Source organism: Dermochelys coriacea, chromosome 2, assembly GCF_009764565.3.
Source record: "Dermochelys coriacea isolate rDerCor1 chromosome 2, rDerCor1.pri.v4, whole genome shotgun sequence".
Lineage (NCBI taxonomy): Eukaryota > Metazoa > Chordata > Testudines > Dermochelyidae > Dermochelys > Dermochelys coriacea.
The window spans coordinates 257,714,503-257,741,268 of NC_050069.1; the positions used below are offsets into that span (position 1 = coordinate 257,714,503).

The 26,766-nt window shown below is 42.1% G+C and overlaps 1 protein-coding gene across 4 annotated transcripts in view; it reads left to right on the forward strand.

Moving 5' to 3' along the window:
- ACVR2B (activin A receptor type 2B) overlaps window positions 1–25,503 on the forward strand; it is a 163,744-nt gene extending 138,241 nt beyond the window's left edge. For 2 of the 4 annotated variants that reach the window (XM_043509700.1, XM_043509701.1), the window contains exons 3-12: window positions 1,115–1,224; window positions 2,687–2,838; window positions 3,830–3,973; window positions 4,927–5,070; window positions 5,987–6,135; window positions 14,877–14,991; window positions 17,301–17,439; window positions 18,279–18,326; window positions 22,445–22,575; window positions 25,113–25,503. In XM_043509700.1, coding sequence (XP_043365635.1) covers window positions 1,115–1,224; window positions 2,687–2,838; window positions 3,830–3,973; window positions 4,927–5,070; window positions 5,987–6,135; window positions 14,877–14,991; window positions 17,301–17,439; window positions 18,279–18,326; window positions 22,445–22,575; window positions 25,113–25,307 — 1,327 coding nt within the window. In that variant the 3' untranslated portion in view covers window positions 25,308–25,503. The remainder of the gene's footprint in view (window positions 1–1,114; window positions 1,225–2,686; window positions 2,839–3,829; window positions 3,974–4,926; window positions 5,071–5,986; window positions 6,136–14,876; window positions 14,992–17,300; window positions 17,440–18,278; window positions 18,327–22,444; window positions 22,576–25,112) is intronic. The other 2 variants (XM_038392133.2, XM_038392134.2) reach the window with 1 other exon arrangement.
- The last annotated feature ends 1,263 nt before the right edge of the window (window positions 25,504–26,766 follow it).

Genomic DNA, 26,766 nt, shown 5'->3' on the forward strand with positions numbered 1-26,766 from the left:
AGTCAGTGCACAGGACAGAGAACGCTCAGGGAATGGAGCAGCTGTTTGGTATTTTAATGCTTATCATTCAGTTAGAGATCACAGCCTTATTTATTACACACCGTCCAAAGCCTACAGTGAATATGGAATTATTTGTTTCTTCACGGTCTTTTCTAGGATGCTTGCCACTATGGTATGAGTGCCACACAAACATTAATGAACCTATCTCCACTGCAAGATCAGAAAACATTCTACCCGTTTTACAGCTGGCAAAACTAAGACAGAGACTGCCTGAGGCCATGCGGTGAATCAGTGACAAAGCCAGAATTAGACTCAGGGCCGCCTGACTCCCAACCTTGTACTTATTCCTCTAGATCACGTTACTTTACTGACATGTTGAGAATCCACAGCTCCCATTGGCTTTAGCTGGAGTTGAGTGCTCAGCCCTTTCACAGATCAGCCTTCAGATATCTCAAGTTGGGCACCCAGAAAATGTCGAACACCTAAGTAGTGGCCACCTGCCCACAATTTAATTAGTGTGACTTACTTGATATCTCATAAAAGCTCTATGACAGAGGCGGGTAGTATGGAGTTCTCATGTGCAGCACTCACCTGCTTTAGCCACAAGACCATCCTTTTTCTTCCTGCAATCCCCTACTTTATTCTGTACACACTTTCTAACTGCTAGAGCAAATCAGTCTCATTCACTACACAACAACCCAATTCTTTCCCTGAGCATTGTCCATGCAGTGCATTGAAGGAGACAAAGGACCGGTGAGGAAAAAAATGTGATTAAAGATGTAGGAAAAGCGAAGGAAGTGCACACTGACTGTCTGCCAAAAGTCCTGGAATGTTCACTGTTACCTGGGTTTAATTTACCCCTTTGTACACTCATATACAATGGCTGCAAACTAGAATTCTATAGCGAAGTCTCATTCTTGGTTATTCCCTTTAAAAACAAAACAAAAAACTTTCTAGCTTAAGAGACTATAGATCTGCAGAATGCAACAGAAAGAGGAGAAAAACAGAAACTTCACTGCAGCAAAATCTTCTCTTCCTAGGACAGTATAAAGCAATTCACTAATTTTTCCCCCTCCTCTTCCCCCTTTGTTCCTCTACCTCATTCCTGATACAGGCAAGAATGTGTAGCCACAGAAGAGAACCCTCAAGTGTTTTTCTGCTGCTGTGAGGGAAACTATTGCAATGAGAAATTTACGCACTTACCTGAAGTAACTGGTCCAGAAGGTAAGTGACTCATTTTGGGGAGGTGGGGATGGAGGTGGAGGGGGGATCTGTTTATAAACCTTGATTTCTGTTGGTTTGCAGGGACCTTGAATTGCTGGGTATTCAACAAGCAAGAAATCTGAGGATCCCTTTGGTTACAAACTTTGGAAGTTTTTAGCAGATAAATTTTTTTACATAGCATGTTTAAAAAAAAATGCTGTTGTTTTGAGTAAAGTGAATTGTGCAGAAACCTTGCGTATCATTAGCATGGACTAAATTCTCTTTTCAGTGAATGCTTGAGGTGGATTATTGCAAAAGGAAGCCTAGTAAGAGGAGAAATAATATAGTTAAATGTATGAGTATGGACAAACTGTCCCTCTTAACTAACTTCATGTATATTTTGCTGACTAAGGAGATTAGAAAGGAATGTTTATGCAGTTGTGGTGATTTGCAGCATTTGTGAATATAAGTTAAAGGACAAGTTCTCTTTTATGGAAAAGTATTAGAGTTTAAATTAAATTTTTCTATAGGTGTCTTTTAAACCATCCTATAAAATTTTAATAGAAAATATATCTCTTTTTCTATAGGGTGATCTCAAGGAATCTATAGAAAGTGTCTTTTTCTCTGTTGAACAGTATAGATTTTTTCGGAGTAATTTCTATAGAATTTTATTAGATCCTTATAAAATTTTCCAGGACTTTATGAAAGTTATTAATTATTTACACATTTTTATTACCTATTGTTATTAAAATACCCTTCATAGCCTCATAATAACAAAATAAGCCTTTCCTGACTGATTTTTTTTGTTTAATTTGGCAAATATCAATATTTGTCCGTTCTTCTTTCTTCCGTGTCTCCAGTGAAGCAACATGGCTCTATTTAGACTTCCCATTCTTTGTTCACCAGCTTTACTGATTGGAATGGGGAATTGGTACTACTGTGTAGACAATACATTTGCTGATGGCTTCTGCAGTATTTTACTTTAAATTGACATCTTATTGCAATGGCTGGAAAACCTTCCTCTTTGTTAGATAATGGCAGTGGTGGGGAAGGGTCTTTGCCATCCGTGCCCACATAAAATCTTTTGGGGTTAACAGCAGGCAAGCATGTAGACTTAGAAACTCCAGAAGGCAATTTTCTACTTTACTTGGGTCCTTGGAACTTTTTTTTGGATGTTCTAATGCGGTACTTTAGAGCGTGAGCTGTAGCTCACGAAAGCTTATGCTCAAATAAATTTGTTAGTCTCTAAGGTGCCACAAGTACTCCTTTTCTTTTTGCGGATGCAGACTAACATGGCTGCTACTCTGAAACCTGTCATTAATAAATTGGTCATTACAAGAGCACTAGAGTCACACTAGCAAATGTCCTCTGCTAAGGAGTTGGGGGAGGGCAAATGCTTGTGTATGTCTGGAACTACAGCCGCTAATCCGATTGCAAATATAAAAAATCCTGTTTCACTTACTGTTCCCCTCCCCTCTTACAGTAATATACGAGCCACCACCACCAACACCCTCACTACTCAACATTCTGGTTTACTCTCTGCTTCCAATCGCTGTTCTGTCAGTGGCCATTCTCTTGGCCTTCTGGATGTACCGTCACCGAAAGCCCCCCTATGGGCACGTTGACATTAATGAGGTGAGTCAGAAGCCTGATACCTTGAAAACTAAAGAGCAAGAGTTGACTTTTTTTTTCCCTCTTTTGTAAACTTAATTTCACTGAGTTTACCGGGTGATTATGAAAGTACAGAAGCTGTTCAGTTTGAGTATTTCAGTCCTCTTAGATTGATTGTCCTGGACTGGCACATTATTAATTTAAGATGGCAGAACTTTCTCTTTGCTTTGTTAAATTATTAAACAAATGTTGCAGTACCATGCTGGAATTCATAATGGCTGTCTTAGCACATGATATAAGAACCGAATATTTTTCTATGGGATGAAATTAAAAAAATATTATGGCCGAATTTTAGTTTGAGGTGCTGAACACCTTTTTATTCCTGCATGACTAGACAGAACCTATGCCAAATGAGCTTTTCAAACATGGAAGACAGATTTGGGTTGGAGGAGCCCAACTACTCTTCTACATGAAGCTACACTGTATTATAAATAGCATCTTTCATACAAACACTAGTTTATACAGCTGTTATTTTTATGGAAGTCTATTATGCCTGGTTGGATGACAAACCTGCTTACTTGCTATTCATTAGAATGGTATGAAGTATTCAAAGTGAAAAACTATTTGAAATTTTAGGTATACTTTGCTATTTTGTAACAAAACTGAACGTTGCGGTTTTTTGCAGGAGATATCAGTAAGGTGTAAATGTTTTCCAAGTGAAGACAGCTTTTGCATTGAAAACATGAGAAAATTCAAGCTTTTGTCATGATTTGATGCAAAAAGTAGTTTAACGTTTCATATAAACCACATTTGAGGGTGGGAAATGCCACCTAATGGCAAAGTGTTTCATGCACAAATTCTGCAAAACAAAATGTGAATTTCACACTGTTCTGCTACTAAATCATAACTTACTTTCAACAGTAAAATTTCAGTCAGATAAAATACGTTTTTCCCCTTGCTTCACTATTTTACTTCAGTTTGTAACCCACATCTTTATCCTTCTTTTGTTTTCTAGGACCCTGGTCCACCACCCCCTTCTCCATTGGTTGGCCTTAAGCCTTTGCAATTATTGGAGATCAAAGCTAGGGGGCGCTTTGGCTGTGTCTGGAAGGCTCAGCTGATGAATGACTATGTAGCAGTGAAAATCTTCCCCATACAGGTGAGAAGTTCAAGGACCTCCATATGCCTTTCAGTATGTTTAGCTCATTAGCAAATGCCACCTGCAGCAGCTGCTGTTTCAAGCTGGGTAAACGATTCCATTTTGAAATCTACAGGTCATTTTAACTTTGGTCCAAATGTTCAGAGTTGTAGAAATCCAGGGAGGTAGCATGCAGTGCAATACCCAAAGAGCGCACAAAAGATTATGTTAATCCCCGATCTTGCATGACTGTTGCCTGGGTAAACTGTGAATCCAGACCTGAACATAACAAGTAATTTGCAGCTCACAAAGCCACAGTCCTAATGAAGTGAAGACTAATTGTATGGGAACATTACTGTGCTGAGACATTGTATATTTCATTTTGAACATTCAAAACTCTAAGAATTGCAAATGGAAAGACCAAAGCAATCAGATATGTCCAGTTGAAGAAAAATTATTGGAAAAATCTTTGTGCTCCTCCCCTAGTCCCTTCTCCTTTAATCCTCCTCTTCCTAGTGTTTTTCATTTCTATATCCTCTCTCCAGACCATCTGTGGCTAACTAGTTGGATACTTACACAATCCATTCCGGTTTATGATAATCTTAACAATTGCAGCTAAAATATAAATGTAGGTATTTGCATAGGCTTCATTCTTTTACTTACTTTCACAGAAATTTTGGCTACATTTTTTAATCGTGACTTTATATTGTCAGCTTTCACTTTTTTTAATGAGGCTACAGAGCTTTCTGAAGGTGGTTTCGGGAGGGGTTGAGTATAGGAATGTCTTCTCCCACTCTGGCATCTAGACATTTTGGAAAATTGCCTAATTTTAAAGGCATCTGTACTCCTTTTTACAATGTCTGAGAATAACTTTAATAGGAGCATCAGCAATGCAATGTGTCATGGCAGTTATTTGCTTTAAATGGAAGGTTTAATTTAGAAGTAGTCTTTGATCATGTTTCCCTCTGCTTTAGGATAAAATATCCTGGCAGAGTGAGAGAGAAATCTTCAACACCCCTGGCATGAAGCACGAAAACCTTTTGCAGTTTATTGCAGCAGAGAAGCGAGGAACAAACCTGGAGATGGAGCTATGGCTGATCACAGCTTTCCATGACAAGGTATCATATATCCACATCTCCATTTGGGGGCTAAAGGGACTGATGCCTATTGGAGCAACTGTGCAGGATTTGGAATGGATGTTTACCATTTGAACAGCCACTTTGGAATGTCATGTTCCCCTTATAGCTGTTCCAGAGTATCTCTCACTTCTCCAGGGTGAGCTATATTTCAGTTTATTGAAAGAAAAAAGGCAAACTAACCCTTGGTTTAAAGATTTCTCAGAATAACTGTCGGTTTTAGAAAATCAGTCTGTTCTGCAGAGCAGAAGTGGAAAAGGCCAGTGTTTGCACTTGTAAGCAGTAGTAACCTTGCACCTGTGTAGGCAAACCTGAGAGATAGCATTCAGAGTTGGCAGTCAGACTGTCGCAGTCCTTACTGTGCACTTTCCGACCAGTTCTGTATTTACTTAAAACTCACAGCATATCTCTGTTTCATGGGTTTCTTTAGTTGCCAAATATAAAGAACATTTAAAATAAAACAAACGTGCAAATCCAGGTTTGAGCTGCAATCTTATCCCTGTATTTAATCTAAGGTTCATGGAGTCAGTCATTTCCATAGATAGCTAATAGAATGTAAGATCTTTTCTCATTTAAGGCTTTCCCCTTGTATAGCTGCTCCAGTTTTTCCTTGAGGTAGCTAGACCTGGTGGAACTAATTTTTAAAGCCATTAGGAGTTTTTATTTCAAATACTCTAAATTCATGTATTGTAATGAGTCTGGGAAAGTGATAGTATTTCACCAACATTCTTCTCTTCTTTTTTGTTTTATTCTTTGCAAGTGGGTTTTTCTGGCAAATCAAAGTTCAGACTTCTCAAGCACTCATTAAAACCAATCTCTAAACTGATGATTTGGCACAGCTGTCACTTACCAAGGTCTGTGATTAAGTTCTAAGAACATATGACGATCTATTTCTCAGGGCTCTCTGACAGATTACCTGAAGGGGAATATTATCAGCTGGAATGAACTCTGCCATGTTGCGGAAACGATGGCCCATGGACTGTCCTACCTACATGAAGATGTCCCGTGGTGTAAAGGGGAAGGACACAAACCTGCCATAGCACACAGGTATTGTCTTTTTGCATAACTGTGGTTCTTCAGCTCATGACCTGAAGAGCTCTGTGAAACTTCAAAAATTGAACCTTGCACTAGCAGAAGTTGGTCCAATAAAAGGTATTACTTCACCCACCACTCTTTCTAAAATACATGGACTTCTGGTGACAATTTTGTTGAATAGAGGAGGGAGGAGATCTTGCTTTTAAGTAATGCCTTTCATCCTAAAGTATTTTGCAAAAGATACACGTACAGTATTAGCCAGATAGGTAGTCTGTGCCACCTCACTGCAGAGCCTCACTGTAAAAGAAAAGAATTTAGACCAAACACATGGGGGGACAAATCCTCCACTGAAAGCGCCAGAGGCTGTTTAATGTCCAAACAGAGTAGCCAGGACCTCGATTTCATCCTTATTCAAAGGATCTACACATTGGAATACTGCTTTCAGTTCTGGTGTCCTCAGTTCAAGAAGGATGTTGATAAATTTGGAGAGGGTTCAGAGGAGAGCCATAAGAATGATGGAAGGATTGGAAAACAACCCTTATAATAATAGATTCAAAGAGCTCAATTTGTTTATCTTAACTAAGGGAAGGTTTTAAGGGGTACCCCTTGATCACAGTCTACGTGGGTACCCCTTGATCACAATCTAAGTATCTACATGGAGAATAGAAATTTGATGATAGAGGACTTTTCAGACTAGACAAAAGTATAACAAGATCCAGTGGTTGGAATTTGAATTTAGACAAATTCAGACTAGAAATAAGGTGGAAATTTTTAACAGTGAGGGTAATTAACCATTAGAATAGTTTATCAACTGTTGTGGTAGATTCTCCATCTCTGGCACTTTTTTAAATCAAGATTGGATGTGTTTTAAAAGATCTGCTGTACTTAAACAGGAATTAATTCAAGGAAGTCCTATGTTCTACAGGAGGTTAGACTAGATGATCAAAACTGGCCCTTCTGGCCTTATAATATTAATAAACTGTATCGTAGTTTGTATATTCTGTATCTCTACTTGACTATGCAAGGATTTAAACCGGTGCTTCCAGGGAATATAATTATTTCAAACTTGATGCTTAGTCTTATCCTCTCCAGATGAGCTTTTTGTTCAGAAGGAAAGAATAAGTGAAATGGCTGCTGTCTATTACTCATTATTTTATATCACATAGCTTGCCCTGAGCTGTACAAAAGATGCAAGAAGAGAAGATCCCTGCCCCGAAGAGTGTACAGTACATTTTAGACATGATACAGGTTAGGGTGGCAGGGCGAATTGCTGGAGTGCAGAGGGATGAGGGTTATGGCAACAGTCAGATACTCACTTTATACATCTGCATGTCTTGATGATTCTGGATAACTTGTTCTAAAATAAACATTTGGATAGTATAGTCTTGCTTGCTCCAAGCATCGCAGGATAGGTGAGTTTTCAGGAAGGATTTAAGTCAGGTGAAAGGCTATATACATGGCAGTCCCAGGACATACTCCTCCACCCACTGCACTGCACTGCACTTTAGCTTGAGCTGAAACATGAAGTTCAATTGCAGTAGTCTATAATTGATTTGTGGAGACTGTTTTTTACATCTGAAAAGCTTAAATTTATGTTATAAAAAGTGTTTTCTGTTCAGTGTCTGTGTATGCACGCCCCCCAAAACAGAGAATTCTGAGAAATGTGATCTTGTGCAAGAGCCTGCAGCTGCATTTCAGTTGCTTGTGGGGGAACTCAGCCTCCTTGACACTTATCCCTGTAAAATAAATGCAGTGATTTATATGTGAAATTCCTAGGGGTGGGGCAGGGAAAAAGCCATGCAAAAGTCTTGAAGCTGTGAACCATGTTAATTAGTGTCACAATAGATTTAGCAAGTGATGCAGGGGACTGGAAGAGGAAGGGGAAAAAAATTCATTCCCAATGTGTAAACTTTACCAGCAAGAAGCATGTTTCAGGGCAGGGGTGTATTTTACTGTCCTTCCCCTGTCTTAAAAAAAAAAAAAAAAAAAAAAAAAAAAAATTCTGAGTAAATATGTTTCAAGTTGGTTGATATTTTTGAATAGCACAGGACAATGCACTGTTAAAATGCTTGAATTCTCAATTAAGTCGGAGTGAGTTACTGCCATAAAAAGCTTCAGCTAACTCCTTAACACCATTGGCTTCTGGCACAAAAGGAGGATTAATGTTGTAATTATCACAATCCTTGCTTGTCAGTGCGATAGTGCCCTCTAGTGGAAATTTAAAGTAAGAGCATTGGTGTATAAATCAGTGGACTCTAATACTGCAAAGTATCATTTCTTAGATTCATAGATACTAAGGTCAGAAGGGACCATTCTGATCATCTAGTCCGACCTCCTGCACAACGCAGGCCACAGAATCTCACCCACCCACTCCTACAAAAAACCTCACCTATGTCTGAGCTATTGAAGTCCTTAAATCATGATTTAAAGACTTCAAGGAGCAGAGAAGCCTCCCTCAAGTCACCCATGCCCCATGCTACAGAGGAAGGTGAAAAACCGCCAGGGCCTCTCCAATCTGCCCTGGAGGAAAATTTCTTCCCGACCCCAAATATGGCGATCAGCTAAACCCTGAGCATATGGGCAAGATTCACCAGCCAGATACCCAGGAAAGAATTTTCTATAGTAACTCAGATCCCATCCATCTAATATCCCATCTCAGGGGATTTGGCCTATTTACCCTAAATATTTAAAGATCAATTACTTACCAAAATCCCATTATTCCATCATACCATCTCCTCCATAAACTTATCGAGTAGAATCTTAAAACCAGATAGGTCTTTTGCCCCACTGCTTCCCTTGGAAGGCTATTCCAAAACTTCACTCCTCTGATGGTTAGAAACCTTTGTCTAATTTCAAGTCTAAACTTCCTGGTGGCCAGTTTATACCCATTTGTTCTTGTGTCCACATTGGTGCTGAGCTGAAATAATTCCTCTCCCTCTCCTGTATTTATTCCTCTGATATATTTATAGAGAGCAATCATATCTCCCCTCAACCTTCTTTTAGTTAGGCTAAACAAGCCAAGCTCCTTAAGTCTCCTTTCATAAGACAAGTTTTCCATTCCTCGGATCATCCTAGTAGCCCTATTTCTTCTTTGTGTAGTGTCCCTCTGGATGCTCTGCTTCAGGTACACACGAACCTCTTGAGCCTGTGATTGGAGATTTTCACCTAGCAGTGTCCATTCAGCCCGTGAATGCACTCTAAGCCTCCTAATGTCAGACACCAAAGCTATATAGGGGGTGTGTAGGTGAACTGCATCAGTTCCTTCTCAGTCACCTCAGCCTGAGACGGAATCTTAGAGAAGTGGTTCTCAACCAGGGCTCTGGGGCCTCCTAGGGGGCTGCGAGCAGGTTTCAGGGGGTTCAGCAAGCAGGGCCAGCGTTAGGCTTGCTGGGGTCCAGGGCAGAAAGGTGAAGTTATGCTGTATGCTGCATGGCCCCCTATGGCACTTCTTGCCTCCCCTTAATGCTGGCCATGGCTTTTATATGCAGAAAAAACGTTGTTGTGGCATAGCTGGGCCGTGGAATTTTTATAGCATGTGGGGGGGGGCCTCAAAAAAAAAAGATGGGGGGAGATTGAGAACCTCTGCCTTGAGCGTGCCTCGACCTTTCTCTTTTATTCCTTAGTGTTTAGATACTTAGTTTAATAGTTGTTAGTGTAGTTAGTGAGTTAGTTTGTACATGTAGTGAGAAGTTTTTGTTCTACTTTCCTTTTCCCCCCAGGGAGACTTGTTTTCCTAGTTGGGCATTCTTGGCCTGCCATGCTTGAAATGCTGCCTCTCGTGCTGAGAGGCTATTCCTGTAAGCGATGGCCACTCTTAAGTGTGTCCATTGCTTGGGGGTGTCCCATGTCCCTCAGAAGTGTAACTTCTGCTTGGCACTCAACTCTAGGGCAGGGAAGAACAAGGAGCTCAAGCTGGGACTGTTCATGATAGATCATTCTCTGCATCCAGAACAAGGTCAGGAGTCACCACCTCTCTCACCGCACTCCACCCCAGCGTATCTGTCCCTGGACAGAACCAGTGCCACTTCTGCCTCGGGGCAGACTTCCCCAAAAGGGAGGGGAAGACTTTTGAGGCCTCTGGGAAGACTCCCAAAAAGAGGAATGCAGATTCTCACTCCAAGGAGCCAGCTCTAAAGATCTGGTGCTCAGCCAAGCCTACAGTCCCCATAGATACTGCTGATGCCAAGGACTCCTCCACTAGTACTGGAAGGGCTGTGAAGCCCTGGAGCTCCAAGAAAAAGAGACATGGCTCCAATAGGGCCCTGGTACTTTCTACCAGCACAGAGAGCAATCATAGGGCGAGTTTGGCCCAGCTGTTGGTATTGATGCATCTGGGCCAGCGTATGTAGTTCATACCAGTACATGAAACCAGCTTACCATTGTGCCCGTTAATCCAACTGTTAGTACTGATGCAGTCTGTCCAGCCACTGGTACTGGTGTGTTCAGCACCGTCGGCACTGAACAAACAACAATGCCCATCTTCCGTTGCGGTGCAATTGTCAGCATTATCTGCTTCAGCAGCTGTTGCCTGAGCTACCCTGTTGGCACCGAATCCCTTCTTGGTAGTGCAGGAATTCCAGTACTCTAAGGACCTTTTGGTGTCAGATGAACTGGAGTCCCCACTTTTTGTGGGTACCAAATGCCTTTTGGTATTTGCCTCTGGGCTACTGTCTTCTGGGACTGCTGGGCTCTGCACTGTTTAACGTGTCCCCCTCCCCCATGTGTAAGGGCACTGTTGGCCCCTTACTAAAACTTGAGGTAATTCCCTTCTCTTCATGTGTCAGTATATAATGCCTGCATCTGTAATTTTCACTCCATGCATCTGAAGAAGTGGTTTTTTACCCACGAAAGCTTATGCCCAAATAAATCTGTTTAGTCTTTAAGGTGCCAATGGACTCCTTGTTGTTTTTACTAAAACTTTGTGGGTTTCTTTGTTGGTTTGTTTTTTCTGGTGCCTTCTCCCCATACTGGGGGGGAGGGCGTGAGGAGGAGATGGGATCCTTGGACTGACCAGGCCTCTGGTCAATCAGGGAGCTCTAGACCATGGCCAATGGGGAGTAGCCAGCACCCCAGATCAGTACCATGGCCCAGCTGCCTAGTCAAATCAGGAAGCCCCCCAGCTCAAGTCCCTGCCTGCATGTGTGCTGAGGGAGGGAGACAGCAAGAGCAGCCCCAGTCGGGTGAGGCTCTGTGGCCATCAGCCAGAAGGCGAAGAGCCACACACACAGGAGGCTGAAGGGGCTGCCTAACAGGCCAGTGACACATGTGAGAGCCAGCGAGTGGGGGCAGGAGGGTCGTGCAGGGGGCTGGAACCCACCAGGAACAGGGTGACAGACCCAGCGGGCAGGGTCCATGACAGGGGGAACAACAGCTAGATGGAAGGAGGGGTCTGAAGGAAGCGGCATGGGGGCGTCCCAGACATGTTGGAAGGGGAGCCAGTTGGGACAGCAGGGGGAACAGGGGATGGGCTCTGGGGCGGGGCTTACCTCAAGCAGCTCCCGGAAGCAACAGCATGTCCCCTCTCCAGCTCCTATGCGTAGGGTCAGCCAGGGGGCTCCGCACGCTGCCCCGGCCCCAAGCACCAGCTCCGCAGCTCCCATTAGCCACAGGAGCTGGCACTTGGGATGCGTTTATAGTTTATAGGCATTTGTAAGCCAAATGCCATTTTACCCTGGACATGTGAGCTCTCCGCTCATAATGTAGGGTGCTGACTTATTTAAAACTCACACTTTATTTGATAGGAGCAGATAATAAAATAAACTTTTATTAATCTTTATTCTTTGTTGCCAGTGGGTTCTGGGATATATATGGGTGTGAATGGCACTATGGAAGAAGTATTCTTCTCTTGCTGCATTCTGTTACCTACCAGCTAGGACACTTACATGGACCGCCCCCCCCATCTAAATGGGAGGAGGCTAGTAGGAAGGGATTTTCAGTGGAGGTTCCTGACTCTAGAGCTTAATCCTCCCCCCATTTCCCTGGTCGGACTGAATAACTTGCTGACCTTTGGGTCACGTTGCCAAGTCAGTGATTGGCTGTGCCTTAAAATCCTATTTCTTAGATCTGAGTGGAAGTCGCCAGATGTTCAGTTGTTCAGAAAATTGGACTGTTTTTATTTAAGCGCATCAGTATAGATCATCTTGTCTTACTCTTTGACAGCCAAAAGCCTGCAGCTCTTTCTGTGGAGGATTATTTTTCTTTTTGTGGGCAGGGGAGTCATTCCTTGACATTTTTGGCCACTTGGTCAGTTTGGATGTATGTTTTTTAAGTGTTTTTACCTCTTTGTATGCACATGGAGAATGTGATAGATGCACAATACGTCCTAAAAAGTAAGTAAGTGTAAGTGTGTGTGTATGTGTGTGTGTGTATTTTTGTATGTATGCATCTAATCATTCGTTTTTACTTTTTTAAGATGGTGGAGCAATGTATTATTGTGGTTTAGTGAGTTTGTCATAAATTAACTCCTCTGCCAAATGGAGTCGTAGTTCAATGAAGTAGAACCATGAGAGCACAACTTTGCTTAAGAAATTAAGCACTCTTTTAAATTTTGTTGTGAATATGCTATGATAACAAATCCTACACTGCAGAAATGTCTCCAATAACTTCTTTACTGTACAGTGGGCTAAGTCACTTCCCCCACCTTAATCACCTTGCCAGAAACTCCTGAACTAGAACATGCAGCTTTGTGTGTGGCTGTGGTAAGGAAGAGTTATTTCCTTTCTCAGAAGGCCAAGACTTGGGGGTTGAGCAGCTCAGCCTGCCTTTGGATGTGGCCTTATGACACACCCAGAAACGCAGTGGACCCCTCTGTCTGGTCCAGCGATTCCTTTCTTCCCAAAGTATTTTGACAGATCATTTTTAGTTTAAAACAATTGTATCTGACCTCATTAATTATGGTGTGCAGGCCAGCAGTGTCCTGCATTCAGCAAGGTCACTGAGTGAACTGAAAGAATATAGGAAAATTATAATGCGGTGCATACAGGGCATTGCCATCTGCTGTCTAAGGTCCGTAACTTAATTATATTCACAAACATCTCTTTTCTGATGAAAATGTGGAAAGGCCAGGGAGTGAGGTTTTTCTCATTAGGTCTTTTACTCACGTTCTGACTATAAGACTAAGGTAAGGACGTGGCTTTGAAGGGCTTGTGGCTGAAACGCCACTCAATCCATAATAAACCACTACAAAGGGAATTTGGACTCTGTCATTGACTAGTGGTTCAACACCTAGTATAGTCAATATCTCTAGGATAGTGCTGGTCCTGGAGTTCAAAAATTAAATGCAATAGATCTCCGTCATACACAATTATTGAAGCCTGTAGAAAGAGTGAGCTGAATTCAGCTTGCATCAGCTTGTTTCCAAGGAGGCCTTGATTTGTAAAGGGCTACTACTTTAAGATGACAAAGGATTATAATATATAAATGTAACATTTGCTTCATACATTTAATGGGCATAATGAATACAGTAACTATTAAAAGGGTCTAGTATGTTTGTCGGTGATGGTGCGTTGTTTATAATAAACTAACTTGATTAAGCTCTCTTCTAATTTAAAATTGCAGTCAGACTTTACAGAAACTGCTGACTCTGAATGGAGTAAGAGATCAGTTTTCCATGCTTATTTTTAAAGCCCAGTGTATACAAAATGTATATATGGTATGTACAAGGGAACAGTCTGTAGGTAGTCCTGGCAAAACCAATTTGTAATATAACCTCTTATCACATCTGGGTGCTCTCCCCCACCCCTCAAATGCTTCTTTGAGGGGACATTGCTGAGAATGCCAGGCAGAGGAGGGATTTGCCCATTAGTATGAAATGCTGACTTTTGTATAGTGCATGAATGGCAGAAACTTTAAACGTGGGAGCTGCCTTCATGTCTCATGTTTTTTATACCTCTGTGCATGTGTGGCATGTTTGGGGGGGGTGGGGTGTATGCGTGTATCTATAAATAATACGTTATGATCCCTTTTAGTTCAATCCCTGTTTTTATTTTGACATTAATTTTCCCTTTACTCCTGCTTTCTCCTTGTCTTCCTTATCCTGCTTTGATTCTTTTCTGAAATTACCCTCCCCCCATGCTGCCTTTTGCTTCTGCTCTTATTTCTCTGCTCTTCTGTTATCTTATTGGAACCAGTGTAACAGCCATACCTCCTACACCCTGATTGTGTACCACAGGAACCCTGCCTTTTCTATGGCACCATCACTACAATCCTTTCCCTCAGGTTAGGGGAATAGAGGCTGACAGTCAAACAGTGGGCCGCTAAAGGCACACAACTGCCATATCATCAATGAAATGTGAGCAGTGGCCTCACTTCAGTGCAAAGGCTGGAATCTGCTTCCATGACGCTCTGTGTAGCATGTATGAGCATCGGGCCCAGCATGGGTGTTTGTAGGCAATGCCCTAATGCCACTCTTAAAGCAGTGTGTCAGTCTGACTCTACCTTAGTTTCTTTGTATCTTTGAACTGGAGTATTCTGTAAAAACACACACGCAGAAATATATGGTGGAAGGGAAGGAAATCTGTTAAATATGGTCAGGAGCAGTGAAGGCTCTAATTTGTTTGTTGCTTTCATAGATTCAGGTGTGATCTCAGAGATGTAAGACAGGTGCATCTTCAGCATGCTGGATTCTCACTGGGTCATGGAGCTCATCCCGAGCGTGGCAATTAAACCAGTCAAGTTTTGACATGTTTATTTAAAAGTGATGGGATTTGTGCCATACTAAATCTTTCTCAAACTTGTTTCCTGGCTGTCTGCAGGGACTTCAAGAGTAAAAATGTGTTGTTGAAGAATGACTTGACAGCAGTTCTAGCTGATTTTGGACTGGCTGTACGGTTCGAGCCTGGAAAACCTCCAGGGGACACCCATGGACAGGTAACAACTAGCTTTTAGAAATAAATGTGGGGCTTACCACATCTGCTGGGAGTGGGAAGTGTTTCTGCAGATGCAGGATATAGGGACAGTTACTGGGGGACAGGAAATTGCAGAAGGGCATTATTTTGCTCAGCTTGGATAATTTGAAGGGGCAAGAAATACAAAATGCCTTTTTAATTGCTGATTTTAAATTAGCTTTAATGGTGGTTTTTGCTCAAAGATCAGGGTATGGGATGACCCAGATTTACCTCTTTTAAATATTTTATATTACACCCACCAACTGTTCTTCTGCTTTTGCAAATTACTTATATCCCAGATACTGAATCAGGGAACGAAGTGATCAGAAACACTTTCCATGAAGAATGGCACTTGATCTTTAAATTTTCTGCACTGCTAGGCACTTTCTTCCTGCCTTTTTAAGGTAACTTGGCTCCACCAGTAGCCTTTATCTGCTACTGCAACCAATAGTGCATGTAGTCAGTTATGCAAGGCTGCATAGCATGGAGGTGGAGACCATCCTGACCCCTGGAGGCATTCAGTTTATACCTTGCAGCATGAGATTTGATCACTGGTTTTAGCATTAAATATTGAGTCATAAAATTGTTCTTTTTTAAACTCCAGTCATTGTAGCTGCCTAGAGACCTTTAGCAGCAATAAATCTCCCAAGCTGACTACACAGTGTTTAAAAACAGACAAAACCAACCTACTTTTTTAATGGTTCTGAATTTGCTACCTTTAAATTTCATTTCTTCTTGAGTTCTCCAGTGGGCTTAAAGGAGGAGCCAATAATTTTCCTTTACACGCCTGTATATTTTTGAATATACCATTCAAATCCTGTCTACTACTTTTCCTCTGTCCCATTATGAATTAGCAATGAGTTATTCCTAAGGCTAAAATTTTGTCACGGTTATTTTTAGTAAAAGTCATGGACAGGTCACGGGCAATAAACAAAATTCACGGAAGCCATGACCTGTGACTTTTGCTGCTGTGGCTCCATGGTTTCTCCTGCCATCGGGGTGGCTGGGAGCTGTGGGGTACCCCATCTGCCCACAGCAGCTGGAAGCTTCCAGTGGGTCCCCTCCACCCATGGCGGCTGGGAGCTGCAGGGTGATCATATTTCCCGAAGAGAAAACAGGACAATCTCAGGTTCTTGCCCAAGGCACCCTCCTCCCCTGTGTGAGGCTGTGTCACCTGTCGCTGGAACCCTGAGGAGGGCCCCCTCAGGAGGCTGTCGCCTGTGGCTGGAACCCTCCCAAGGCCCAGCTGGCTGCCAGCTCCAGTCCCTCAGCCCGGGGTTGAAGGAGAGAATGTTCCCTGACTTCTCCATGACACAAACGTAGCCTTAGTTATTCCTAACATCTCTGTAAATCTAGCCACAGCTCTGACCATTTTGGTCACCTCTCTAGCTCTTTAATAGCGTCTATATCTTTTTGTGCTTAGACTTTGTCCCACAGTCAGGCCCTTGCAAGATGGGAAGTTTATAATGGGGAATTCCCGAAAGGGAAAAATTATTAAAAAGAAAATTAACTTCTGCATTGGACAGGTGATTTCCCCCTTCCACTCCAGTCCACTTCTTTCCTCACTCATCATCATGACTTGGTATTCACCACATGTGTTTGTAGCACCTCTATAAAGATATTTGTACTAAAAGTAACAACATTTTTAACAGTGGTGTGTAAAAGAGACTGAGCTACTCTCTCAAGTTTAGAGGTAGTCTCCAGAACATGGTTGAGGCAGATTGGCAGAACAGTGTGGTGAAGCTTGCAGTGTACACGTTACACCTGTCCTCTGGATAAATGAGACTTCTATCCAGGACTGTCAAACCTCTATTCACCAAACCTTTCACAAGTTCAACATTCGCTTTTAAATTTATAAAGGGAGCATTAAGCCACCAACTGAGATCCAATAACTGAGTCTGACTTGAACTTAAGGTGTTTGGAGTGTCTCCAAAGATTAACTTGTTTTTACATACAGTATGTGCTGCAATAGCTAGAGGCAGTGGTGTGGATGGATGACAGAATTTCAGATATAGTCATCTGACTTCATTGCATTTAATTCAAACCCTTTGTGTCCATTGAATGATCAACATATACATATCCACACACTTGGAGCCTTTTTACAACTTTTTCATGGAGCTTAAAATGGTTTTAATGAAGAGTGATGCTAAAAAGAGTGGACCCATATTGTTTGGAGTCAGTACACAGCCAGTTTAGCAGAGAAGTAGCTTTGAGATTGATGGAACAGCTGTAGTTCCTACACACCCAACTATCTCTTGTAACTTAAGTTGCATTTTTTCTTTCGGTGTGTAGGTGGGAACAAGGAGGTACATGGCTCCTGAGGTGTTAGAGGGGGCGATCAACTTCCAGCGAGATGCCTTCCTGAGAATAGACATGTATGCAATGGGACTAGTATTGTGGGAGTTAATCTCCAGGTGCACAGCAGCTGATGGTAAGTGTAAAGATCTCCAGCTCAACTTCAGTAAGGGTATGTTGTCCAGAGAATGGTGGCATCTTCATAAAATCAATGGCATGTTCTTCTCATTAAGATGCTAATGTGGATTTTCCAACAAACTGTCATTCCCTCTGAACAGTGGACTTCACAGAGTTAAGGTTCAAAGTGCTTTTAACAGTGTGCAGATTATATTGCATAATGACTGGGAACCCAATAAAAAATTTGGCGAATGAGGGAAGAGAGAATAGTTCCACAATTGACAGTGGGCCTACTTTAAAGTATTAAATGCACCCTGTGCACTGTGTGTCTCCAGTGAAGGGGGGTCTTGTTTGTCTTCAGACCTGTTCATTTTCACTTGTTACCTAAGCAAGTTTTGAACTGAAGTGAAAGGCTAATACATCAGCTCTTTCTTTCCTTCTCCAATGTGTAGTATAGGGGAGAATGCAGTCGACACTGTAAGAAGAAAAACCTAAGCACTTGAGTTAAGCCATTAAAGCCTTATCCACAAGAGATTGTTTTCCCCGCATCACCTGACTTTCTCAATGTTCCTTCATCAAAACAGTGCTTGAAAAATGGGGCAGCCTCTAGTCTGTCAGCAAGAAATGTCGTGGAAATAGTGCATCTACTCATTGGTGACAGGCTTGCCATGTACAGAAGATTGCCTGCTGATGTTAGGACTGAGGGGAGGCAGAAATAGTCATTTCATTCTGTCAGCTCCACAACTACCTGTTCAAACCCCTCACTTTTTGTATGGAAGCAGGTTATGGAACTGACATCCAGTTTTCAACGTGCTGATTCCTTAGGGTTTCAAATATTATTGCTTGTTTGCATTACAGTAACATCTAGAGACCCAAATCAAATTGGGACCCCTGTACATACACATGGTAAGAGCCTAGTCTCTTTCCCCAGAGAGCTTACTGTCTAACTAAACATGACATACAAGGGGAAGAAGGGGAAACAGTGACCCAGAGATAAAGCGACTTGCCCAAGGCCACACAGCAGGTCCGTGACAGAGATGGGAACATGATGCAGGTCTCCTATGGTTCAGAACAGCCGTTTGGATTTCCTCCATCTCCCTTTATTAAATATACCTTCAAAAGGCCCTGATGCAGTTCCCATTAAAGTTGATGGAAAGACTTCCTTTGACTTCAGATGGCATTGGATTGAACCCAAAGTGCAGTTCTACTGTCCGTGCATGTGTAAATGGCACAGTAAACGTGTAGGCATGTGTGGCCCTCCCTCGCTGTCAATCTCCGAGGAAGGCTGTGCCTCTTGGCTGTCATGCCCCTGAAATAACAGTTTTAGACAAGGTGGAAGTTAGCAGTCTGAGGCCTCAATCCAGGGGCCCATGCCCTGAGACAGGGCAGGACACCCACAGACTACAGTCCAACCCTGAGGCAGGGTAGAGCCAGGTATAGTCTGGTAACCCAGGCCCTCAATCAGGGTAGGGTACCAAGCACAATCTAGGGCTCCAGGCCTCAGGCAGGACAGAGCGGGGAATAATCCAGGGACCTCAGCTCTCAAGCAGAGCGGGGTACCAGCAGTCTAGGGCTCCAGCCCTCAGGCAGGAGTGAGCACCCAACACAGTCTAGGGGGCTCAGGCAGACTCACTCCCACAGGCCTTCTGGCCTATGGTGAGGTGGCAGGGGGACATAGGCCCACCCGACTCCACTGCATCCCAGCCTAGGGCCTTAACAGTGGCAGAGTGGTCTGCCACTGGGTCAGCGGGGATCCAGCTGCAACCCACTGAACCGGACTCAGGCAGCAACCCAGCCAGACCATAGCTGGCTGTCCATGGGCCACTTCCTACCCTTCCCTCGGGCTGTACCTGGATCTCTGGGTTGTCCTCTGTCTCCCCTAGGTACACTGCAAATGGTAATCTCAGCAGCTTCTCAACATCGGGCATGTCTGGTGGCTCAGGCAGTTAGGATGAGTCCTTGGGGCAGCAGAAGTCCTCAGTAGGCTTCAGCAGCAGGGTGGAAGCATCTGCCTCCCTCAGTGGCTTCCCCTGAACTGAGCTACAGAGCCTGCCTTTTATACTTCCTGTTCCTGTCCACCAGAGGGTGTCTGGCCCTCCCTCGCTGTCAGTTTCCAAGGGAGGTCACGCCTCTCTGCTACAGGCACCTTCTGACTCAGCAGATCTGCTCTATGCATTTATTCAGAGCCATGTCTGCTGGCTTCAGTGCTGAATGTTTAGTCTTGTTGGTCATGCAGAGCCCGTACAGCACTGGGAGACGGAGCTGAATGGCAGTGTGACTCACACTTCAGCAGTAACTTCAGATTAAATGTCAGTTGCAAGACATTGATTATGCACAAGTGTAACTAAGGGCACATTTGGCCTGCAGAACCTTCTACTGTTGGAGGTGCATGCACCAAAAAGAACCCTGCTCAACTCATGAGTCCAGGTTGAGTTTGTAAGGCTGGGAGTTAGTGTGTCTGTGAGGAACATGTTGTTACTTGTAAAAATGAGCATATCTGATTTGAAAATAATGGGGGGCTAATAAAGAATGAACCCATAATGCCTCCAGGCTTACTGCAATGACCTCTACTGTGTGGCTGTCCCTGAAGAGTCCTTGGAAACTTCAAAAATACCTTCCCTTCATACTGGGTATGTCTACACTGTAGTTAAACACTCGCAGCTGGCATGCGTCAGCTATTTGGGCTAGAGAGGCTCTGGCTGTGGGGCTGTAAAATTGTGGTGTAGACGTTTGGGCTCGGGCTGGAGCCCAAGCTCTGGGACCTCATGAGGTGGCAGGATCTGAGAGTCCAGGCTTCAATCCAAGCCTGAATGTCTATACTGCAATTTTACAGCCCCACAGCCCTAGCCCCAAGTTAGCTGACACAGGCCAGGTGCAGGTGTTTAATTGCAATGTATACATACCCTAAGTTGCCTGCAAATGTAGCAGGTTCACCAGTGCTGCTGTTTATACCTGAGCTCCATAGACTGTACTAGTGTCCAGTTCAGTTTCAAGTGTTTGTTTTGACCTATGGTTCGGTTCCTTGGTTCTTTGAGACCACCTCTCCTCCTTTTCCTTCTCTCATTTTGAGATCAGCCAGATGCTTGTGCCAACAGTTCAAGCTTTGTATATCAGGTGGCTACCAGCAGGTAGCTCCAGCTAAGGCCCCTTTTATTCTGTTTCTGCCCCAGTGGAGCCAGAGTTTATTGATGTGCACAGCATGTTGAAAATGTTCATTCAGGCTTTCCCTAGAGGCATGTTGGAACAGTCCTGATACTTTTGATGGGGTGGGGATATGCGTGAGAAGGTCATTAGCATTGTCTTATCAATAGAGATGGCTTATTTGGGGGCTAACTATTTAGATTTGTTTTACTGATTTGGCACCACATCAACGGGGAAAAACTAAATGGACTTTTTTAGTCACTTTTCAGAGTAATAGCCACATATTTAAATATTGTAGTCTTGATGGTTTACAGTTCATGAGCAGATAAAATTATCCAGCTCTTTTTTTTTTTTTTTTTTTTTTTTGGCCTTCAGTTTGAAGGAACCCATGTGAAATACTGTCAAGTTTGAAAGAGGTCACGACTTGGTCCAAACAGACCAGGCAGTAATGCACGAGAACCCTAAAAAAAAATTCCTCAATTCAGTCGGCGTGCTATTTATTAAGAGTGCATCCAAGCATTATGAAATGCCAAATGATGTTTCAATAAACCAAACTTATTGCCACAATTGGTAGTCCACACTGCTGCTTAGAAAAGTTTTCACATGCTGTTATGGTTCAGAGCAGTTCACATCAATACTCGTGATAGCTGAAGTGTTCAGAAATCATTCTGTATGTGCTAACTGGAGATAGTCTATAGCACAATTAAAAATTCTCCCTGGAGAAGAAAATGTGCCTCTACTCCTGTTGGAAAACTATCATCTTTGCAGTTTTCAAGCCCTTTTCTCACAGAATGACATTGTTTCAGAATGCATTTGTGCTTGGCATGGTCCAGCTCCCAGTGTGGATTAAGACTTATCTGTACAGAGAAGGGTCAAAACGAAAGCTTCTGTACTCTTCTACAGTGTAATTAGCTCTCTAACCCTGAATTAGATTTCTGAAAGTTGCTGTCCTGTTACAGTTGATCACTTTTCAAAGCAGAATTAACCCAGATCAAGTTTCTCCAGATCCTATTCCCTAAAGTGGCTCAAAAATTGAGTTCATCATATGCCTGAATACGTTACAGTTTTTGAGGCCCTACATTATGGGTTGATCCTAGCTATGTTTAGCCTTACTACATTCCTGCTTTTCATCTTAGGTCATTTATGTCGAGGTCCATTGAAACACCAAAGAATTGCAAGAACTATCCGAACATTCCCAAGCTGTGCATTGTTACATGGACGATACTGTCAATAGCACAACTGGCTAGAGCTACCTAAATTGATGATGCCATGTAGGCTGTCTGTCACCTAATCAGGGCTGGCTTCTTCAGGAAAGTGTCGGTTCTCAGGACCACCACTGCATTGTAGTAACCGAAAACAAATGGCTGTGTTATTGCTTTATTGCCATAAGTCTCTGATCAGACTAAGTCATGAAAGAACAAATGAGAAATATTTCATCGGTGTTTGACCTAGCAAGTCAGTGACTAAAATGAAGTGACTGGCGCATTAATATCTGCTGCCAGGACATTGTGTGTATTTGGAGTCATACATCAAACATAAGCAACTGGGATTTGGTGTTAACTTTCTTAGTTTTTTACAAATGCCGCACTAATTTTCCACTAAGAAAAAGGCATAATTGGAGTGTTGCGCAAGATTTGGGGTTCATAGCAGACATCAGTATCAAATTCATGAATTGACAACTAGCAGTGAGGGCGGAATGGTTTTGTGAAGGGGGACTGTAAATCACATTGGTATAAAATGACGTGATATGCGTAGTATGCAATTCTTTGCTTTAACTGGGTTTTTCCTGTTGCTTTGGAATTGCAGCTCAGACTAAGTAAAGAGATAAGTCTACTCAATAGAGTCCTTCTCTGTATTAACATAGTTCTCTCCATGTACCTCAGGTCCAGTAGATGAGTATATGCTGCCTTTTGAAGAGGAGATAGGTCAGCATCCATCCCTTGAGGACCTGCAGGAAGTGGTGGTTCACAAAAAGATGCGGCCTGCTTTCAAGGATCACTGGCTGAAACACCCTGTATGTCCCATCTCGTTAACAGATTAAAATGGTTCCCCTGATGACTGACTGGAATTAGCAATGCAGTTGAGCATTGGATGTTAACTTCAAGCCACTTGCATCAGGGAAATTATCTTTTAACAGTTTGGCAGAATGGAACTGTCTTGAGGCATAAACTGAACTACATATGAACTTTATTTCTCTAGTCTCCTGGGCCTTTTCAAAGGAGCTGAGCATCCACAACTCTATGGGAACTACAAGTGCTGAGCACCTCTAAAAACAGTCCCTAACACCTTCTCTCTCCCTGACTTCTTCCTCCCAACCCCTTTATTGGTATGATGTAGAATATCACCATAAGAAGAAAAATCCATAGATAAAAATAATAGTATGCAGCTCTTATATACCATTTTTCACTAGCAGAGCTCAAAGAACTTTACAAAGGGGGGTCAGTATCATGTCCCCATTTTACTGATGGGAAACTGAGTGATTTGCCTAAGGTCAGCCAATAGGCCAGTGGAAGCATTGGGAATCGAACCCAGGGCATGTGACACTTATGCAGTGATGAAGTGAGCTGTAGCTCACGAAAGCTTATGCTCTAATAAATTTGTTAGTCTCTAAGGTGCCACAAGTACTCCTTTTCTTTTTGCGGATACAGACTAACACAGCTGCTACTCTGAAACCCATTCTGTTGGATAGTTTGTCCTTTCTTTTAGTGTGGTTTTAATCAACTGATTTGATTTTTTTTTAAGCTGTTTCACCCTTCACCAGCGTAAGCAGAGATGGAATATTTTATAATTTTTTGAGCATTAATTTAGTGAAAAGGATTCCCAGCCCCCTGGCATTAGCTTTTTTTGAGGCTTAGTGCTTGTGCAATGGGCCAGATTGACATCCGAAAACGAAGCCCTCAGTTTACCTATAGAACAGGCCCACGCACATTCAGTGGCAGTGCAAGTTCCTCCACATTCTGAAAGGCAACATGTCTCAACCCTGTTCAGGAGAGTATATCAGTCTCCAGGCCCATTCAGTCCTCATTCTCTCTGAAGAAATGCCAGCAAAGATGCTAATTGCAGTGATGAGTCTTTTGTGCTTTGGGCACCTGTCCACTAATTAAACTGAGACCTCCAAGTCATTGCACATGAGCCAGTGAACTGTTAGATGACTTACCTGTGCTGAATTAAAAATGATGACCTAAAGGCAAAAGGTTCAGTCGCTGAGCTGTCCAGTCCCCGTGCACTAGCGAAGAAGCTAGATACCTCTATCTTTAGCCACATAGTTGCCATTTTTCAGAGTAGTAGCCGTGTTAGTCTGTATCTGCAAAAAGAAAAGGAGGACTTTTGGCACCTTAGAGACTAACAAATTTGTTTGAACATAAGCTTTCGTGAGCTACAGCTCACTTCATCGGATGCCTCCAAAGAAGTGAGCTGTAGCTCATGAAAGCTTATGCTCAAATACATTTTTTAATCTCTAAGGTGCCACAAGTCCTCCTTTTCTTTTTATAGTTGCCATTGTTTCAGGTGGTTTAAATTCTTTCTATTTCCCCAAAACCAGGGACATTAGTTGTTGTAATATATGGGTGTGAATCCTGATTATTCAAAATGGGATAAAATTCAGATTATTAATAACCTGCATTTAGTTGTACAGAAGATCAGGTGTTTAATCCAGTAATTTTATAGGATGACGAAACACACACACACACTATATATATCTATATCTATATATTTTGATATATCTATAAAAATAACACAGTATATAATGAGAATACATAATATAACTATTTTCCCATACAAATGAAACAGTATTTCTTTAGGAAGATGAGTTTTATAGTACTTGTAACAAAGTTGCCAACTCTCATGCTATTATCGCAAGTCTTGGAGTATTTGGTGTTTGTTTTTCTTTTTCTTAAAATTCCTGTTCCTGGAATCAAGTGATTAGTTGAGAATCTCTGCTTTGATTTTTCCTTCATATTTGTGGGAAAAAGCTTGATCCGAGTGCACCCTAAAGAATCAGGACCTATAAGACAAAGAACTTAAGTTTATTATTAAAAAAAAAAAAAAAAAAAAAACAACCCACACAAATTTTTAAAATACTCTTATAATATTTTGAGGCCTAACTCAGGATTTTTGAGAACCTAGGGTTGGCAATATTGACATAGGGACAATAGAAGGGCTTGGAGTAAATCTGCCTCACGCTAGCCTGCTATGCTCTAATTGTCTATGTGGACACTGCTGCTGTGCATGAGGAGTTTACTAGCGTGCTTTGATCTGCTCCCGTTTTAAAGCAGGGTAGTTCAAAGCACACTAGGAAACTTTTAGTGTGCAGCAGCAGGGTCCACAGCAGACTAGTGAGGGGTAAATTTACATACTGTCTTGCCACAAACTAACCATTCTTAAAGACAAGCCCATAGGATCTTCTGTTAAAGAGATGTGCTCAAATTCACTTACATCTGCTGTCAGACTCTGTGTGCTGCTCAACATGCCACCCCTCTCTCTCTTCCCTCTAAAAACAAGGTTTCAGCGAGAATCCATTTGCTAAATGTGTGTTTCCTCTTGACTCTACAGGGTTTGGCACAGCTATGTGTTACGATTGAAGAATGCTGGGACCATGATGCAGAGGCTCGGCTTTCGGCAGGCTGTGTCGAGGAGCGCATTTCTCAGATCCGTAAATCAGTAAACGGCACTACCTCGGACTGCCTCGTTTCCATCGTGACATCTGTCACCAACGTGGACTTGCCACCCAAAGAGTCCAGTATCTAAGTCCTGGTTCACTTTTGTCTTTCCAGACTCAGTGGATTTAAAAAAGTTTAAAAACCCAACAAACACATGAATGCAGCTGCTATTTTATCTTGACTTTTTATTATTATTGTTGTTGTTGTTGTTGTTTTTGGATTGGATCAATTTTACCAGCACATTGCTCTACTGTATTAAAAAAAAAAAAGAAAAAAAAAAAGAAGACATCTCAGCAAGCATTCAGGTGCCGACTAATGAATGCAGAAAAGGTGCAGGTACCTCAGAACCTCAACAAACTCACTTCGTTTGTGTTTTTTTTAATTCAGTTTTCTGGGTTTCTCTTTATCCGTCTATCTTCAACGCAGAGCATCTCTGACATAAAGGAAAACCACGTACCATCTTAGAAAACGCAATGCTGCAAACTTTGGAGGAAACTTAAGACTGTTACATAAGATTACACCTTCCTCAAAAGGATTATTTTCCCCTATTTTCTTTTTTTAGACAGTGAGCTTCAAAAAGAAACAAACAGCAGATGTGTCTTTTACGGATCTAACGGGTGTCATTGTAACAGAAAAACACAAGAAACTGGGAAGAGAATGTTAACTCTTTAATGGTAAAATTAAAGGGGGGTGTTTAGTATAAGGGAAAGGGAGAGTGAAGTTGGACTTTGCAGCATTTGGAGAAACATCATTTGCTATGGAGCTACTTCTCAGGTAACCAGTTAATGAGGGGAAGAACTTTTTTGAGGCAGAGTATTTATCACTGCAGCATATGGAGAAAGTTGGGTCAAAGAGCCAATGGGATAAGCAAGGTACTAGTTCTTACTTCCCCCAGTATCTCAGGCTTGGGTGTTAAAAGAACAAAACCAAACCATAGGTGTATATATATATATATTTTTAAAACTCCAGATTAGAGTTGGAAAAAGATGCTTTTAAGCAGTGTAATTGAGAGAAGTAGCAGCGTATTCTCAGAAGCACTCTGTAAAGTATTGGAAGATTTGAAAGCATTTATATCTTGCTTTAAATACAGTAGCAGTTCAGGGAATAAGGCCTCAGGGCTGGATAACTGCTTAGCCCAAGCTACCAGTGCAGATTGGTTAAAAAGAAGAAAAGTATGATTTCTGGCTCTGTAGAAAGGCCTCTTTTTTAACTGGAGAGGAAAAAATTACCTGGGCCAGTAGCAGACAGTTGCACCTAAGAATCATTTGAATTGTAAAAGTGCAGAATATAGGGAGGTAACAGAGCAGCATTAGAGTTAACCATAGAATCTGTTATACCAATTTCTTTGACTCAGCTTTCTCTTTATATGTGACTAAACTCTTTTGTCTTAAAGTGGTGCATATTCTAAAATACCGTTATTCTAGTATGCCATAAACTTGCTCTAGTCAGTGAATGTTCCTAATGCTGCTGATTCAACATTTAAATATTTTTTTAATTTGCAAAACATGCAATGTTTAAAAAATAAAACACACACACACACACACACA